This window comes from Dermacentor silvarum, chromosome 2 (genome assembly GCF_013339745.2).
Source record: "Dermacentor silvarum isolate Dsil-2018 chromosome 2, BIME_Dsil_1.4, whole genome shotgun sequence".
NCBI lineage: Eukaryota > Metazoa > Arthropoda > Arachnida > Ixodida > Ixodidae > Dermacentor > Dermacentor silvarum.
The window spans coordinates 147,727,280-147,746,869 of record NC_051155.1 but is presented as its reverse complement, the minus strand read 5'-3'; the positions used below and the strand labels follow the sequence as shown (position 1 = coordinate 147,746,869).

Sequence of the window (19,590 nt, the reverse complement as noted above, 5' to 3'; positions counted from 1 at the left end):
GAGAAAATAGTCGACAGTCAGTGCTTACCCTGCAGTGTGTGTGTGTCTATATCTGTGCTGTTCAGGTTGTGCTGTATCAGCTTATTGACCTACACCATGTTTGTAAACAGCAGTAGGCACCGTCGATATATTTTAGACCCCATAGCGACGTCACATAGGCTCCGCCCACATTCACCGCCGCTTGCACATTTTTGCACGCCGAATGGCGCATTTTTTCTTTTTTTTTTTTTTTTAATGGGTTAGGGGTGGGGTGTGCTAAAACTACGATTTCATTAGGAAGCACACGGTAGTGGGGGCGCTGGATTAATTTTGACTCTGTGAGGTTCTTTAATGTGCACCCAGTGCACATTCTTGCATTTCGCACCCATCGGGATTTGCCGAATGAGACGCTAGGCCTAGCTCGCTGACCGTCGCAGTGGCGGCCGACAGTACTTGCGACCTGGCCTGCAGCTCGTCATAGTGCGCTTATTTTTGACAACACTATTAATGTGGGCTTAAATGAATTGGTTTTCTCGGTGTCTTTGGTGCGAATAGCAAACGAAACGTAGTACTTCCAAGCCAGCCAAGCCGCCTCGCTGAGACAGCCGGTGCTTGGTTTCCGTCTGCGAGACGAAATGCCAAAGGATCGTTGCTCCCAATTGCACCATTGGTTTAGTACTGGGCGCTGCTTTACGAAACACGCGTAAATTCGAGATATTCTTTTCTATTAAGAACTATTTCATGTTAAAAACAAGCTGTAGCCGATTTCTACGTCGCCGTGAGCGGCGATAGAAGCAATCGCCTCAGTGATGGGACCGGCGAGGTACCGGCCCTATGGCGCCGCCGCCGTAATCTGAGCTGTTGGCCGCGGCCATCCGATCGCTCCAACTCTGTGTTAACACTGTAAATTTTATTTAGCGCTCGAAATTTAAGTGACACGTTTAGGCGCGTTTATGACATCCACACTGCAATTAACGCATCTGTGACCGTTCTGCTGCGTATGTGAACGTGTGATAGCATCTCTACACTACAGATGGCTCAATTCTTTGAGATGAAAATAAATTTGAATGTGACGTGCTTTGTGGGGCATCTGCTTGCTCGACCTACATTCAAGTCTAATCCTAATCTAGCTTTCCCACAGTGCGTCAAGAAATTGTAATGACACGCTAATAACGATCCTAAGATCATATATAGGTTGGCTAATGCACGTCACTCAATATAAAAGAGAAGCTTAACGGTTACGAAATGTTTTGCGCATAATGGGTGATCTGGTATCAGTATCCAACTTTCGCTTTTTACCGCGGCGGCCCATTGCTTGCGACGGTTTTCATCAACAGGAAATCTATGAAAGCTTTAGCCTCTTGTGTAGTTCGACACAACTTAGCTCGTCAACATACTGCGTTTTCTTCATTGTAAAAGCACAGAATAAAGACCTCAAAGATGGAACCGTACAACCACCTGTGAAACCCAGTGGCTGCTGTGGTAGGCGCGACACGGGCAGGCGGCTAGGCGGCGTAGTGCCTACCATGCGAAACTAAATTCCGACGACAGCGCCACCGCATTTTCGTGAAGTAGCACCGTGTGTAGGTCTATACTGAATTTGAGCCACTAGCTCTCACCATGGTGTAGTTATGCAACCCTTGGGGATAGGTCATCTGAAGGCGTTGGCAACCAGAACTATACTACTGCATAATACAGAGTGTAGTGTTAATGGATTATTTATTTTTCTATACACCGTCATTAAGCCCATGTACACAAAATATAGGGGATGACATTCATTGGTGTCTGGTCCCGAGGCTATCGTGGGAAAGGCAGCATACTTTTCTGATCCGATAAACCAAATGGCAGATGAAGCCCTTGCTGGGTAATTGAATTAACCTGGAGTGGGATGGAGGCCTTTGCCTGTGTCAAAAAGTCTATATATGTGTATTGCTTTTGAACATAATGTCCCAATTATTACTTTTAGGTTTATACTTTTATTAGATTTTATTAAGTTATGTTTATAATACTGCAAGAAAACTCTGTCACTGAGCATAGTGGTGTCGAGAGGATGCTGTCTTTCCAACTTCTGCAGAAGGCAAACTGCTATTAACGCGAGAGCTTCAAAGGCCCAGTGTCGCACAAAATCCGGAGTTGGCATCCGCAACCGAGAAAATCATGCCGAACCACCCCGACCACGCAGGCCCTCCACGTGGCGCAGAGGCGTTGGTGAACTATAATTGAAGTTATCAAAGTAAAATGCATCAGAAAAATCGTAATGTACGACTTAACCACAATCTACAGATGCCAGCAAGGATTGTAATTTGAATATATGAGAACACATATTTTTCTTAGGCGGAAACTCAAACACCAACCCCTTTTCCAGCATTTCTACAATTCGTACTGCGGCGCAACCCTGTTGGTTTCTTGCAAAAATACCATCCAGATGGCACTCGCCTCCTCGGCAGCCATATGCGGAGGCAAAGTTGGAGAAAAAAGAAAGCTACAGTTGTCGGGAAGCCTGACAAGCAGTTAGGGATCTTTGAATGCTAACGTGTTCCACTCTTAAAAGCGAAGCTTAAGCGCCCTCCAAAATTTTTTGGAACAGTGCATCTTGTGTGTGCTTTTGCTTTGACTGCCACATCTCTTGTTTTTTTATTACTCGATGTTTTATTGCGATAGCAATTATGTGGACACTCCAAAGCGGATTTCTGCCGTCGCTGTTGCTGTGAGGTTCCGTATGACGTCAACGGCGATAAAATCGTCGCCGCACTCCGGACGCCGTGTGTGCGAGTGAAAGGGCACGATGGATGCGTGCTTTCACGGAGAGCGAACGCACGTCGGAGAGGAAACGCGTGTTCTGCGCCGTGCTCCCTGAAGGGCTGCAGAATTAAGCGTCTCTTTCCTCCTTTTCATATATAGAGAGCAAGCGCGACTTTTTCCGTCGCGCGAAAGGTAGTGGGGGACGGGAGGGAGGGAGGGGAAACGACGTTTAGCTGCGGCACCAAATTCGTATTTATATAAAAACGCCGCGCGCGTTCGCTGCGAACGCGGGCAAAACGCCGACGGCGTCGACAACAGTTCTGCGCGTTGCTGGTGCTGCTGCATGTCGAAGTTTATACAGCTGATAAAAATACTATCCTTACTCCATATAGCTCTCTACTAATTTGCTATCGCAATTGATACTTCGCCTTTCAGGTGAAACTGCGACACTTTTTTATTTTGTACACAAAGCAAGCCGCGCTGCATATATGCATGAGCGTTTATTGGGCGTAGTACTCTCAGAACGCTTCTTTGAATCAGTGGAATATGGCTCTCAGTGCATAAACTAAAGCATGACAAAGGGCTCATAGAAAGATGGAGACTTTGAAGTAATCAGCAATGGTAGTACTGCATTTCTTAACAGGGTTATTCTATGGGAAATGTCCCAAACGTGGTGCTTGACCATGTCAGATTTTTCTAATAAAATTCATAGCTTTTTACTATGCCACATGAATTACCTTTGTTTGTAGCACTGTGAAACCGTGCCTTTGTAATCTATAGACATTTTCATCTGGCAAGAAGGAAAGGTCTGGCAACCAGCACGCAGCAAGCCTTTTCTTCTTTCTGGCTTGTGCGAGCTGGTTGTGTGGTGTGGAACGAATTGATGTTTAGCTCATTCTTTGAGATAGTTATGTGATGTAAGCTTATAAAAGGATGTCAGGGAACCATTGGAACCATTGTGTAGTCTCTAGCTGCAGTAATAGCTACAGAAAGTGGAAGCTCTTGACTGTGCAAACATGTGACCTGTGTCAGTAGGCGCAGTGTATGATTGTAAACTACTTTGGCTTCATCAGTTCCCAGTTGACAAAATGTAGCGGCATCTTTCAAATGCCAGTGCTAACAAAAATACCCTTATCATCTGATAGTTTGGCACGGGAACTTAAAATAACAGCTACATAGTACTCATGCATGGGGGGCTCAATGCAATCTCGAAACATCTAAGCGGCAATTGCAAGCATACATGGCACCAGCCACCGTGGTTTAATCTCCACACATTTCAAGTCTATTATATACTTGGTCTACATTGGGCCTTCTGTATCAGGTCTATGGCGTGCACAGTGATCACTGCAGTTGATAAACAAGCATTTGAAGTAGGCTTTGAAGTAGTTCATTTTTAATGTCTTGTGGAACATGCTTCTAGTATTAACCAAAACTATTTTATTTGGTGGCAAAACAAAACCTAGCTAACAAACTAGTCTCTGAATGTATCTATAGTAAAATCACAGTTTAAGCACTTGTCGATCGAAGTAAACTGGAGAATGGCACCCATACTGTTACGATCATCTTATATGTTTCTTGAATCATTCACTGCTGCTTGTTTCGTGAATAACTGATTGCTGCTGATCCATAGCCTGACCGATCTACAGGACAAACTTTGCAACAAGAGTACATTCGCAAAAGAAATGTTTTAAATACATAGCTGATCCTTGAGGCCAATTGCAGGCTCAGACACGTGTGCACGCATTGCACCGGGTGCTCAGTACATCTCACGGAATTGTCTCCAGCATAGAAGACGTGATGTCATACTAAATCAATCATGCCAGCTCGAGAAGAACCCCAGTAACTGTGCCTGAGTGTATATGCTTGGCAGGCATACAATGCAGAGTATTCACCCAAGCCAACATGGCCACGAAATTAGCCGGCTCATAGGTGGTATTACTGCGTACACAATATGGTGGCACACTGGATAAAAAGGTCGATAGAGGTTCCGCTTAGACAGGTAATCATGATAATTAAAAACTTCTGTGTTCGAATGCCTTTTACACATTCTCAAAACAAACAAAAATCATCCAGGCCTAAGATTTTTTACTACAGAAATTGCCCTCTCTCTGAGTATGGTAAGAGCTTTCTAAGGCTGAAAAGGATATTTTTATATAAAAATTCTGATGGGCATATATAGATTAAAGCTTTCAAAAAAAAAAACAATACAAATAAGCTGAAAGCTGCGAGTTAGTGCATTTTCAGCCATAATTTGTGCACTGATGTGGTGCAAGTAAAAATAAGTTGTATAGCACCTATGATGCAACACTCCATTGGCAAACACTGAAAAAAGGATTTATGAAATCGAATTTTGTTTTGAGCAAGAAAGAAAGAAATTGAAGTTGGCCTTTTAACCGTGATCGGTATTGTTCCGTGTTACCACTTTGCCAAGAAATGCATGTCTTGTCTAATGTTAAAAGAAAGAGAGAAATCAAGAAAAATTGACCAAATATAAATTAACTGTTAAGTATAATGAATGTACAAAGTAATCAATTAGGGAGGAAGATTGAACAAGATGTGTGCAGGAACAAGGAACTAGTAAACTTCTTTTTTCTTTGTGCTTTCTTTTCTCAGATTTTATTTCTAGAACCTTCATTTTACAGGCTCCTGATCAGTGCTACTACATTTTGCAAGTTACTGGTGGCAGTGATTGATCCAACACATGCTATGGTAAAAGTAAATGATTAAATTAAATAAAGCAAAAATATCATCAAGCAGGCATGTTATGTTTGATCCTTTAGTTTAAAAGCTTTTTTAAAGTATTCAGCATCTGATTCAGTACTTTACCTTTCTTTTCTGGCCATTGCAGTAAGAGCTTGGTAATTTGGATCTGATGGGTACCAGCTGAAATATCCGAATGATCAGAATGTCAGATGATTGACTGACAGAAGGTAACTGTTGCAGCAGTTCTTGGTTCATTGTGGATTTACTCGGTGATGGGCTAGTGGGTTGTGCATGTGAATTTTTCGTTAATGCTTGCTGTAAATCTTCAGTGATACTACAAGTGATTTCCTGCCCTGGTAACTTGACTGGAAAAAATTTAGCTTATTGCACATGGTAGATTTCATAAGAAATTTCAACAGCTAAGCCTCCCCACACTCTTATATCAGCACAAGTTACCTGGCAAAACATAGAACCAAAGCTCCAGGGAAACTGGGGGTCCAAAAGTTGGAAAAAGGGAGGGAGGATGACTGCAACTTATACTGGCTCGTTGCCTTTGCAGGGAAGCTCAAGGTTGGTCATATTGGCTGCATTGGTTGAGATATATTTAAAAGCAGGGGCTTGTATAAAGAATTATGCACAAGGTCTATTGCCGCTTTGAGTGCTCAGTGATAATAACAACAAAAATAAAGCAGTCTTTTTGGTTGTAAACCGTTGAGCAGGATCTATAACTGTTCATGTGCTTCGAATGTGGTGTTGACCACTTGAATGTGAACTTAGCATTGCATATTGCTAGCCGTGGAAACTCAGGTGGGAAGGAAGTGGGTCGTAAAATAATGAAAAGGGCAGCCAGCTTTTTTTGCACTTTCTTCCTTTTACCTTAGTGATACGAGGATGTACATGGTGCAGTGGAGAACATATCAAACAGTGCTTCCACTGGCATAAACGTGGCTGCCATTGTTTAACACCGTGAGCAGCAGCCGATGCCCTGTCTATGGCCTTGAGGCCTCAAGCTCTGTCAAGCTAAGCAGTCCGACGTCTAGGCATCGTTTGCATCACAATGGGTGTAAACATATCTGTGCCATGTCTGAAATGTGGTAAAATACCTTTGCCTGGTACAGCCATGTTAAAATTATGTACAGATGGTTCTCCAACAGTGAGGGTGTTTAGGTAAGCCTATGGGGAGGCCCTCAGAAGACCACATCCCAAATGTGCTGAGCACGCATGCCAAAGTAAACCAGTTCCATTGATGCTGAGTCCACATATCCTTTCATCATCAGCATATGAGAGCCAGCTTTCTGAGAAGCAGCTTGCATAGCATAGCAAACGGAGAGATGGGCATTCTTCATTTTAGTATATTCATAAAATAAATACTGCCTAATAGTGAGCTGTATACCTGCAACTTTGATTAATTATTTCAAAAACCAGTGTATTCGACCCCCCCCCCCCCCCCAATACTGCTAATATTTGGTACCCTTAACAGTTAATGATTGAACTTCACTCCAAAACTGGCAAAACTGGCTTCACTCCAAATTCCTGCATATAGCAGGAATTTGTACCATGCCACTAGTTGCCACTGATATGTAAAAGACCCTGCAAAGTTTGTACAGATTCAGCAGGTAGTAGAGCCATAATCGAGGGAAAGTATTGAGACGTATGAGTGTCTTTTGAGATTGGTGCTTGTGAAAGGGAGGAGATGACACCCATACACTGTGGTCTCTCACATTGTGCATAGGGGTCACGGAGATCACTGCGAGTGCAAGAATATGAGCCCACTGGAGTTGATGAGCTCCGCGGTAAGGACGGCCAGGAAAAAGGAATGCCTTTGGACAGTGACCGTGTCACTGTCTTGTCCAAGGGCTTCTCCCCGCACTCCCTCTCCTGTGGTCAGCTCAACTCACCAGGAGAGAGGGGCACAAGTTCCCACTTGTACAGGCCGATGGGGTGAGCCCCTAGTCTGTTTGAGGGTGGACAGAAGTGGGCGTGGACAGAAGTGGGTCTGCCAGCACCCTTGGAGGACAGAGAGAGAGAAAGTGGCGGGTCAGCATGCGTGAAGTTTGAAAGCAGCCTCACCACGATGTGGCCATCCCATCTATGCCTAAATCTTGCTGCGCTATGACATCACCATGAAATGGACGAATGCAATCCCCACAATGTGTTGCTGTGATATCATGAAAGCCCTGGCTTAAGTCATGACTCCACGAAACCGCCAAAAAAGAATTCTGGGTTTTCACGTGCCAAAACGTGAAACCGACAGGTATTGCGGACGTACCAGCCATTTGTGCATCATAAGTTTTACTGTAGGTGTATAGTGTTTGCCTTCACAATCTGTTGCAGTCCCCCCACCCCCTTTTATTGCAAGCAAAATATGGTGTCCCTACCTATATGAGCCATACACATTCCTCAGCTGCATCGTGTGTTCTTGACCTGAAACTCAAATTGATAACTGATTCTTGCATGGCTTGAGTTACTGTTGCAGTAGCTTGCTTTGTTTGAGTTGGTGGAGTGGCCTTGCGAAATTAACACCTTATTGTGTGTGTGTTTGTGTGTGTCGTATATCCCTTTAAACTGAAAGGACAAATTCTTGCATTGTTGTTAACCATGGTGCAGCTTCACAGCAATTAAGAGTAAGTCGCATTAGGCTTCAAAAGAGTGTTATCTTTTTGACCATACCTTAGGATTCTGCTAGTCATAATCCCTCATATTTCTGCCACCAAAACCAACTGACGTACCGTCATTCCATATCAGCTGAATGATTTATAATTAATTGAAATAGAATTTTATTTTGAAAGATAGGTTCCAGGTCAGTGTTGCTCAGATTTGTTTGTTGTGTTTTGAATTTGATGTTTTTGAGGCACTGGTGGCAGTCTAAGGCATCTAAGCTTGCTGAAATGTTGGCTGTAATTTTCTGCCTCAATAGATGTGTCACTGTCGTATAGATGCCTCCCATTGATTCGTTATACATTGTGAAACTTATGAAATAGTGTTTCGGAACCCAGAATTGGACATTAAGTCTTTTTTTAGTGTTTTTCTTCAGATGTTACTTATATTCATGAGGTGATTTTTTGCTACAACTCATACACCTGTCCGCATGTCATAAGCCACGCAAGTGTTGAAAAAATTTTTTTGAATATGGCATTCAACTGACTATTGCAAACATCTTTTCTTTCCCTCAAGCAGATCTACCCCAGAAGGACTTCCACGTACATGGCGTTATTGATGATGTCCAGACGCCTGCCAGCTGCCCGGAGACATTCCATCAATTCGCAGCATCGTCGCAGCCCATGGAGTCTCCATCCAGCCAAGCCCCCAAACAGCCATCGCCTGCGAGCCTCTTTGACTCACTGCACGAGAAGGAGAACATCCCGCAGAAGATGGCCTCGTCATCATCAGGGGGTGCATCATGTGGCTCCGCGGTGACCTACCGCTGCAAGAAGCAGTGCCTGAATGGTGCTTCAACACGCTATGCCATCTATCGTGTAGACGACGAAGCGGCAGGGGCGGGGCGACCACAGCAGCGGCACTCGGAGAACGGTGTGGTTGCTGCATTGGTCAGCCGCCTGGTTGAAGGCGAGGCAACGGCGCCTCTCATTACAAGTGGCACGCGTCGGCGACCCCTGTCCTCCATGGGACTCCAGCGGCGACACACCATCGGGAGCTCGCGTGACGTCAAGTTCCACCCGTTTCCGTCTGTGCGTAAGGTGCCCAGTGGCCAGCGGACAGACGACGGGGGCGAGTGGAGGAGGACCGCGAGCTTGCGGGTGGCCTCGCCCGTCTGAGAGATGTGGGTTGGTGGCTGTGGGCCGAGACATTGCTTCTGAGACAGAGAGCAGAACGGTGATGGCGAGAAAGCTGGCCTCCCTTCTGCCAGGCGACCATACACGTGCAGGCCAACAAACATATATTGCGGGGAAAGCTTGCCGGCGGTGCTTCAGGCAGGCTTTTCTGTGTAGTTTGTGCCTTGGAAATCGAGAATGCGCATGCTGGCACACAAAGTATAACCTTGCAGAGAAAGCCACGTTTTGATGGTGCATCTGCATAACTGGTATATATTATGTTACGAGCATTAGTTACGAGCAGGTGTGAACAATATTAACTTAAGTGTTGAAAATAGGAAATGTGCTCTTGGAGTGAGAAATTATCTAATTGATCAGTGCATCCTATAAGCCCATGCATGAGAACAACATACTCATAAAGTTGCAACTGCTGTCTATGTAACATGATCAGCAAGGCACAAGATCTAACAAGGACGCAAGCTTGCAATACAGCTTTCCTTACATGAAGGTGCAGGGCACCCAGTGGTATCCTTGTCAGCAAAATAACTGTTTTATATGCTTCACCAACTGAAATGCGCATAACAAGAAATGAGTTCTTTGGAACAATACATCATCAGCAGTGTGGATGACAGAAGTTACAGGCCATGGCATTAGCAATCACAAACTGTTTTGGTTGCTGATATCGATGTAACTTGAATGACATGTTTGACAAATTTAATGAGCATTAGTTGTGCTCGATTATTAGTTGTAAGCTGGATAACTGGCATATGAGTGGCATTGAGAAAAACCGCAGACTTGGCTTCTGTGTGAGTAAACCATAATGCTGGATTTCCAGGGCACAGATTACTCACCATCACCTTGTACACCAGAGCCCAGCCTGAGCCCCCTCTGGTTCTGACGGGCACAGAATGTGCACTTCAAAGACTGCTAGATTGTAGGAGGTTGCCCAATGAACACCTTGTGTTCGGTATGCTAGATGACATTGCTTTTCTTGTAGTTGCCCAAGCTTGGGCACCTGCAACACAGTGAGATCTCCCTTCTTTTTTTGTTCATATCTTTGTTTTTTGCACTGCGCACAGCATTTCTTTTCATCCCTGTTCATCTCAAAGCAGCTGCTTTGAAAGATGTGTTCATATTCAAATCTGATAATGTTCCTTGTGTTGGTCAGAAGGAAGTGGAGGCATTTGCAGACGGCATGTCTGCTCTTCAGACAGAACAACTTCTGTTGGCACATTGTTGTCATTTGCTGTGGGATGTATGCGTGGCGTCTGTCCATTACAGGTACTTTGAAAGCCTTGTGAGCCACGCTGACAATAATGAGACAATGTTTGTAGCAGCATTTTTCGTTGGCACTTTACCTATTGAAGTAGACTGGCTCATTATGGTTTCCTCCAGCTTTGAGTTTCTATGCAGGATGAGGAAATTCCCGCTCACTTCCATCAACATGGGAAAGTAACTACAGTGTAGACCACTTATAACGTAAGTCGCCAGAGTCGCGAGTATCTGCACTATAAGCGGTACCGAACTATAACCAAAACAATGATTTTCAAGCCCTGCACGTATGCAAAACGTGTAGACCAAGAATGTAGACATGCTTGTACTATCGCGCGCACATCGCGATTACGTTTTCGCCAGTGAGCTGGCGAAAACATAATCGCGATGTAGCTGGTGCTCTTCAAGCTCGACAAAGCACCGAGTCAAAACAAAACTGTTTGCCGCAACCGCTGCGGAAAAAACTGTGTCCACTATCGACGCGATTATGAACGGCGACTTTGCGGTGCTGAAGGCACGCGCCCGATGCACGCTCCGAGTCTGGACAAATTAACTACCATTCTCGATCTGCAACACCTGCAATCGAAACCACGGTCACTATCTATGCAATCATCGATGGCGACTACGCAGTTTTTTAGGCACGCAGCCGACGCGCGTACCGAGTAAAAATGAAACTACTGTTTGCCGCAAACGCTGCGGAGAGAACCGCGGCCGCTTTCGACGCGATCGTGGATGACTACTACGCAGTTACGAAAGCCCGCTGCCAACGTGGTGTTATGCGCAGCGGTAAATGCAAGAATACAGGCTTTAAAGACACAAATAGGCTCGAAGCGTTCCGGCATTGCTGTCATTCACATAAGTTTTTAACTGATGGCATTGGCGATGCGGACTCCGCCGCTTCATTTCGGTTGGACGCTAGCGCCGTTCTTGCTCTTTTGCTTCACATATTTGCGGCGCTCCTTGAGCTCCGAAAGTAGTCCGAATTAACCGATGTGCGGCCAAATAAGTCCGAGTTAACGAGAGTTTGATTGCATTGAATAATGCATGCGCCGGCCGAGAGCACACACCTTGTTGAGAAGCGTGCTCGCTGCCGCCCTTGTCGGCGAGATTTTCCCGCGTAAGCCGCATTGTAACCGGTATTTCTTCTCACGCGGCTGCACTGTAAGCGGTATGCGTATACATGGAGTGCTATGGGAAAATTAATTGGAGTCTGAAAAGATCGTACTATATCCGGTCCTGCACTATAAACGGTTACGTTATAAGTGGTCTATACTGTAGTTTATGGAATTCAGCTTGTAAAACAACAGTGTCAGCCACATGATGCCCATGAAAACATGCACGTGTCAGCTATCACTTTTTGGGCCTCCCCCAAAATTGCATCAGAAACTGCTTATTAGTCAAAAATTGCAGTAACAGAAAAAAAAAATTGTAGTAACAGAAACTGCTGATTAGTCATTTGCAAGAGCTGTTTCTTGCCAGCTGCATTTTTTTTTCTTTCTTTCTTTTCTTTTTGCTGCAGTTGTACTGCGTAGTTTATTCTTTTCCTGTGAAGATCTGCCAATGCGCATTAGCACCCTTGATATGATCTCATTTCTCAGTCTTGGCATTAGTACCCAAGGTTGAAGCTGTTAACAATAGTCTTTCAAGCAGTCTAGACAAATGTTTGCTTCCGTCCTCGATTTTCTTTATCTTTTGCAGGACTTCAGCTTCAGAAATTTGGTTTGTTATTTTATTACTTGTATGTATGTAAGAGGAAATTTTTGGTTAAAAAAGATAATTGTTGGGGTGGTGGACATAAAACAACTACTGTAAGTTTTCCTGAGAACTGCACAACGTTAAAGATATGACAGTTACAATGCATCAACAGTTGCCTTCTGCCAATTTGACCATAGTGTGGTTTTGTTGTATGTGACGCTCGTACATTTTGTTGTGGCTGAGCATAAGAGTTCTCTTGGTATCAAAAAGCAAAAGTGTGGGGATGTCTTTCAATGGCGAATATGACTAGCAGTTCTAAAGGTGATACGAGATCATCGGCAAATTTGTTGTTACAAACCTTACCCCATAAATTACTGACAGCTGTAGTCATGCTAAAACTATTTTATGGGATATTGTCCATTTCGTTATATCAAAGTTGGACTGTGTAATGGCCACTTCACATTTAAGACTATCATTCAGGCCATGAATACAAAATTTGCATGCAGTAATGGCTGGTACATTACAGCGCTGTTTGCTGTTTGGAATACAGGATAATGCAAGGACCTGTGTTAAAGCACAGGTAGGGGCAGCTTAGAATAAGTTTATTTGAGCTCTGAGGAACCTGTTGTGTGCAGGCAGCAAAATGTTGGTCCATTTAAGTTGAATCAGCTGCTGCATGCAGTGCATGGCTCATGCATCAGTGACTGGCAACTTTCAAAGTTCGAGCTGGCGGGGTTTGTGCTGGCTTTACTCCCAAACACCTGCAGTTCTTCACTTTGATGCCATGTCAGTCATGTTAAGAGAGCTTATTACATGCAGTGAATCTCAAGGAGTGTGTAGTGATGGGTTAATCACTGAAACAAGAGGCCACAAAGTATATTATGCCCTGTTCAGCAAGATAAGACACACTCGTTGCGCTCCCCTCTTTGCCAATGCCTGCCACAGCGACTTAGGTGCAACAGTGGACTGGTGGTAGTTGCTGTCTTCAAACGCACCCTGCCTGCTGCCGTCACAGCTGCCGCCGCAGCGGCCGTTGTTGTCTTCACTGTCAACTGCTGCCGTGGTGTGCATCTCGGATCCTTTGCGCCTCGATGCAAGGGCTGCAAGTGTACAGTGTGTGGAGACGCATATGTGGGCACGCCGTCTCGAAGATGTAACTGTGGTTGCCGTGTGCGGACAGGCAATGTGTGCTCGCCGAGCCTGGAGAACTGCCTATACGGACTGGCCCTCTGTGACAGTCGCATTCGTTCTGAATGTTGGAAGTTCCTTGTGCATCCGCGTCTTCTCTAATCTTGCGTGTATGTCCGCGGGGGATCTGCAGGGATTCAAAGTGCTACTATCATCATTACGGGGAACCTTGCAGAACATTTGAATTGTACAATTCCTGCCGTCTATACAGAACGAGAAAGCGGTGGCTGCTTCTAGTGCAATTATAGGGAGGGACGACGCCTCAAGCCACTTTTCTTTTGCTGTTGCTCTTTTGCAGTGCAACATTGTCATTGTTTATGTTGATAGCATTGCCCTTTGACAATGCTTCACTTACAGCAGTGGTGGCAAAATGTCGCCTCTTGCTTTTACGTCATCCCGTCTTTGCGTGTGACTTGTCTTGGAAGAGAGGGAGAGAAAGAGCTTTAGAGAGTAATATATTGTAGCTTGTGATTCCAAAGAGAGACTCTGTAATGGGAGTGGGGAAGATGGGAAATCTGGAGGAAATATTTACGTTGTCTACACAAGAGCTTAGACGCACATATGTTGTACATACAGGAGCCACGCAAACTTGCGTGCAAGTGACTGGATGAATGTGAAACATGCCTATAAGTTCTGTGTGTTTTGTGCTCGATATGACCATTGGAGAGAGCTGACTGGAACGTTTCAGGCCAATATTAGATTAGAAATCAAGTTAACTGTGCATGTGCGATATTGAATTCCTGTTATTATTTTTACAACTGCTGCAAGCTGACGCAATGACACAATGGCACATTGAGTGAAGGCATTATTTGATTGCTATTCCTAAAAAAATTGCACAGTAATGTTTTGACGCTAATGGCTTGGTGCTAATGATACTAGTGAGGAAAATGAACACACTGTGCCAACCAAGATGTGTACAACAGTTTTATGATGCATGTTGCACAAAAGCGGTTCAGGAAAGAAAACAGCTGACTGGCAGCTCCTTCGAAAGGATAACCGTTTTGCCTGCCTGCATGCATGCTTTTGACTTTCTGTTAGGCACTTATAAATGGTATGATTTCGGGATTGCACTTGTTTCTTTACGTCCTGCATGGAACGCAGGACACGCAGTGGAATCTTGGCATGTCTGTGAGCTCAACAGTTTTTGTATAGACAGCTGTCTCGGAGTCTATTGTGGTTGTTTGCACTGTCTCCTACATTTTGTCGGCATTGATTCTAAGTGCATTTTTTCCCTAAAACTTCTAGTTTGCTTCTTTCAGCCTATGTTGTATGACACAAAGTAGTATGACAATGGAGCCAATTCTTATCCGATAAGGTCGGCGTTAAAAAAAACAGAAAGAACCTACAAAATGTTTGGCAAATGCGCATTACTTTTTTTTTTCATCCCAAAATAGAAAGTTTATTGCGAGTTTTGCATGTATATGACATGGGTGCTAATTAGCAAGCTTTGCAGGGGATTTTACAAACCATATCGAACAAAAATTGCATATACTTCTAGAACATAAAAAAAAGATGGCTTCTCACTCAGCTGCCTAGTAACAGAAAAGTGAACTTATTGCAGTGTTAAGTATTGTTACTGGCATTTGAAATTAGTACACTAGACTTCCGATAATTGGACTCTGGTTAATCCGATTTTTTCTGTTAATTCGATCCCAAGCAAAGGCACCGGCCAGCGCCCATGCATTGTTATGGGCCCAAACGTTTGTTATTTCGATCTTAAAGTGACAGTAAATGCAGTGCAAAAATAACGGCAACATAAGGCAGAGAAGTACACAGTACAGGCGCTGAATTAACAACTAACAGTTGTTAATTCAGCGCCTGTTGTGTGTGCTTCTCTGTCTTGTGTTGCCGTTATTTTAGCGCTGCTTTTACTATGAATATCAACCAACTCGCCCAGTTTTACAATTAAAATTGGTTTTCGCCGGATAATTTGAACTTAAACAGTTGGCTCGGCTCGCATGTACCTGATCCCTATGGTGACCCCAATAATGACCCCATTAGTGGCAGCGTCTGTCTCGGCAGAGCTTAAAGTACAGTGAATGCGTTGAACACACGTCATCTCCCGTCAAAAACGCCTATCTTCTGCCCACTCTAGAAATATTTTCAAGCACGGACGGGCCCTCACAATGTCTCATTATGATATTTACCCAATCCTAATGTATGCCTTTTGTTTTCCAAGGAAATAGGCCCGGAAATTGCCTGTGTGGTGCAATCGAATATAAAACCAAAACAATCTTTGCAGCGTTTGCACGCTTTACCGCATAACACGGAGGTATTGCGGTAAAGCTGACTTTAATAACCCGGGCGTTAAGTAATAAAAAAATCCGGTGCCCGTTAGACTTCTACTTTGCTTAGGAGATTTAATGTAATTTCTGCATTAGTTTTCTTCTTTGAATACATCGAAAGTGGGCGGGCAGGCAAATACTGCCAAATGAATCAGTGGTGTGTTCTGGCTGTTTTTTCTGCATCTTGCTTAATTCAACCAGCCAGATACTAAATAGTAGGTCAATTTTGTTGGTCCCATCGGGGTCGAATTAACGGAAGTCGACTGTAGCTGGATGTGTAAGTGAGCGGTGCTTGTCGTCGGCATGTAGGGATTGAATCAGTTCATACACAGACTGCCGGTGTTATTCACGAGGAGGAAGGTGCTGACGTGATTCCAGCGGTGATCGTCTCATGCCATTATTAAACACTGGCATGTGCAGTCTGTGCCACCTTTGTTTGAATGATGATGACTATAGTGCTGCTTTTAATTTGGAAGAGGCACAGTGTAAAGTTGCGTACTCAATAATCAGGAAAAGGAACCTTGCTAAACGTCCACCAGTAGTTGTGTAGAGGGATGCGAAGGCAGTTGTTGCCGGGTGACATTAGCATGACTGTTTTAAAGGAGTACTGATGCACGTTTTCGAAGTTTTAGAAACTCTACTACCCCTTTGAAAGGATGGCACTTGTCAAATATGAAGGTTGGGGAAATACTTATATTTTAATTTGATACTAAAGCTAATTTCTAAATGCCATCGCGGTGTCACCAACATTATCGTGGCGTCATGATGTAGCGTGAAATTCCCAGATGCCGTATAGCAACAAGGCTAGGTAGGATGACGTTGCTCGTAAAAACACAAGAGTGCTGCTGCTCATGTGTCTTCTGACAGCACTTGTGTGTGGCAGCCGCAGTGATCACAGGAATCAGTTTATCATGACGTTGTGACGTATCTACCTCCTGGGTACTGAAACCAGTTCGTAGAAGCATGTATTGTAGTAAATTATGTGAGGTGCTCTTGATTCTATAGTTTAGAGGGTTTGGACCTCGATTTCACGCGAGAGAAGACAGTTCGGAAATGTCGTGTCAGTACTCATTTAAAGTGCAAGTTAGCTGCCATAATGACTGTGTGGGGTAAACAGGTGTTCAAAGTATTTTCTTCTCCCCTGTGTTCTTTATGGGTCCTCTGCCAAAGCGTCCCCTGGTGTGCAGAATGGGATTCCTGTGCCGTACTTTCTGTGCAGAGCATGTAAAACATTCCAGTCACCTTGCAGCACATGCGGCAGTGAGTTTATCATGATGCAGGCAGCTGTGTACATTTCTCTTCCAAAGCCTGTTATGTATAGGAGGCACTTATAGCCTGATTTTTCCTTCTGTCCTCACTCCTCTCTGGGCAAGGGATGTCATTGCGATCTTCTTCAAAGTACGCGGTACAGGGGCTACTCATTATCTTGTGATGAACAGTGCTGCTTCAGTTTGTTTAAGTTTTTAGAGTTTAAGAAGGAGGATTAAATAAATAATGGGTGACGCAATTGTTGATGCTTAGTGTATTTATTCCTTGCATTTGTCGGTCCTGTGCCGTCGCTGCATTTTAGTATAGGGCGCGTGCTTGTTACAGAGCGCATTTCCTTTTGTCTAGTTTCACTTCCCAAGTCTAGTTATGCTTGTGTGTGATGTGAGAAATCTCATGACTTAGCGATAAATGCCAGCCTGCAGTTGTGGTGTGCAGTATATAGACGCAACACATATATTTTTTGTGCTGTTCATTTGACTCTGCTGTGCTTCAGGCATGAAAACAGTCGCTGCTTGTATCTGACCCTTTTTGGCAGCAGCTTCACTGTTCTGCCTGTAAAACTGAACCTAGTGTGATAACCTCGTTCTCATCCTGTGCGGCTAGTTTACTTTGCTACGCTTGTGTGGCAGCATTCGTCATCAAACTCATATACTGGAAGCCAGGGGCATGATTTGTATTACTTTCTTGTGCCGCAGTGGCTTGTTGCACAAAACGCAGCGACATTGGGTTTTGCAGGCCAATGTTTTTTTTTTCCTAATCTTTTCTTATGGGTGCGTTTAGGTTGTGCTGTTCGTTGAATGCACTTATTTTCAAGCTTAGTCTGTTCCTGTGTTGCACAGAGTTTCAGCTCATGTCCTTGCCATGCTTCTCTGTATTATTGCATTGTCACCGCTAATAAGCCTTTGTGTAAGACTGATAGTGTTGTCTCGACAGCAATTTGAAGTGGAAGTACAAGTTCCATGTTTTCAGTGTACAGTACTCTGTGTGTTATTGGCAAGTCACAGACCTGGAATAGGGCACGGCCTTGCGACGGCCAAATAATCCATGTTGCGTACTTGCACGACAATGCGCACCGGATCTCTATGAACCAGACATCTGCCTGGTACATATCTCGTGGGAACCCTTGCTTGCTCTTGACCGCAGCGTATCTTAAGCTTGTGAAAAACATTGGTATAAATATTATTTAGGTTGATCAGCATTGGTTCTAATGACAAGATGTCAAGTATGTCCACCATATTCATGGATTTATTTATCCGAAGATAGCGGCTTGCGTTACCATGACGTAGAATGTACAAAGCACAGAACTCGAGCTCTATTATTTTATGTTGCTTTACCAGTTTACTGCAACTAGTGTATCAATGCCCTCTTGGCACGTTTTTATTGCCTGTCTTCCACAAATCTGGTCTGAAATCCTGGCTTTCCATGTTTTGGGTGGTATTGTAACTCTTGTCAGATTTTTATTTCTTTCATCATCATGGGCTTTGTCGTTTCATTCACATTATTGTGTGCGATGTGGAGTATGCCTGAATGCATGTGCTGTCCAGCTTGGATTTCCAGCTCTTTCAGAAATGTTTCAGCACCGTCTCAATGGTCTAGTACCGGACACTGACAGACGTATCTTAAAATGCTGCTGCTAAGGGTGTCTGTGTGCTTTAGTCATCACTCATGGCTTGAAATTTCTATGTAATGAACGTTGAGAGGGGCACTGCGGAATTCATTGTGGTGGTGTGCGCATTATTTGTTCCCAGTGGATTTGACTGACCGGATAAGGGTTGGAGCATGCAGGTGGTTTACCAGTAAAAGGTCTTTGACAAATGCTACGTTGAAAGAGGGAGTATGAACAGCTTCCCAGCTTTACACCCTCGCTCATTGACAAAGAATTGCATGGTGTGCATGATTGTGTGACTGCCACTTTCACACAAATAAAGATTGTGTTGCTTGCTGGCCACACTACAAAGTGAGTGGGCTTTGCTGAATGCTGCCTCCTGCTCCTCTCTACACATGGCACAGCAAGCATCAGCGTGTCACCATTGAAAACAGATTAACTTAAGATGAGCTCTGCTTTAGAATCACGCTGGCTCTTGTGAGCAGCGTAAATTTCGCATCATGTAGATTTATGTATTTTATGTACAGATATGTAAATTCATTGAATTGAAAAATAAATTATTGACATTGAGTTGTCTTGTGATGTCAAATAAACAGGTGCCTGTTGAGGCACTTGCTTGGGTATGGTTTTTCTGAACCCCCTAGCAGGCTTTCTAAAGTGGTGTCTATATAGAGTTATTTGTAATTGCCCTTAAATTACATGCACAGGCAACTTCTATGTTGTGCATTATGTGTTCATGCAGAACTGTCGGCAGTTGAAGTGCGAGGAGTGCACTCGCATCACATATTCGAAAGGTAAACCTCTATAAAACCTCGGTGATACGAATCTCGCGGGGTCGCGTGAAATATTCGTATCACCCGAAATTCGTATCATCAAAACATAAACAATATCAAGAAACATGAATTTATTTTTACCAGAAAAGATTTCTAATAGTGGAATCCCATTGATACCTTCCTCGCTGCTGCGTTTCCCCGGCTGCTACGTCGCGTTTTCGCGGTCCAGACCTAAATCCCATTGACTTTCATGTATACAGTATAGACCACTTATAACGTAACCGATTATAGTGCAGGACCGGATA

General features: G+C 44.0%; 1 protein-coding gene across 9 annotated transcripts in view; it reads left to right on the top strand.

Annotated features, from left to right (window-relative positions):
- The window catches only part of LOC119441894 (rho GTPase-activating protein 23-like), a 123,463-nt gene extending 104,381 nt beyond the window's left edge, over window positions 1-19,082 (top strand). For 5 of the 9 annotated variants that reach the window (XM_049661705.1, XM_049661704.1, XM_049661702.1 and 2 more), the window contains one exon: window positions 8,602-19,082. In XM_049661705.1, coding sequence (XP_049517662.1) covers window positions 8,602-9,200 — 599 coding nt within the window. In that variant the 3' untranslated portion in view covers window positions 9,201-19,082. Of the gene's footprint in view, window positions 1-5,569; window positions 5,652-8,598 lie in introns of all 9 variants that reach the window. The other 4 variants (XM_049661706.1, XM_049661707.1, XR_007465632.1 and 1 more) reach the window with 3 other exon arrangements.
- Window positions 19,083-19,590: the final 508 nt, after the last annotated feature.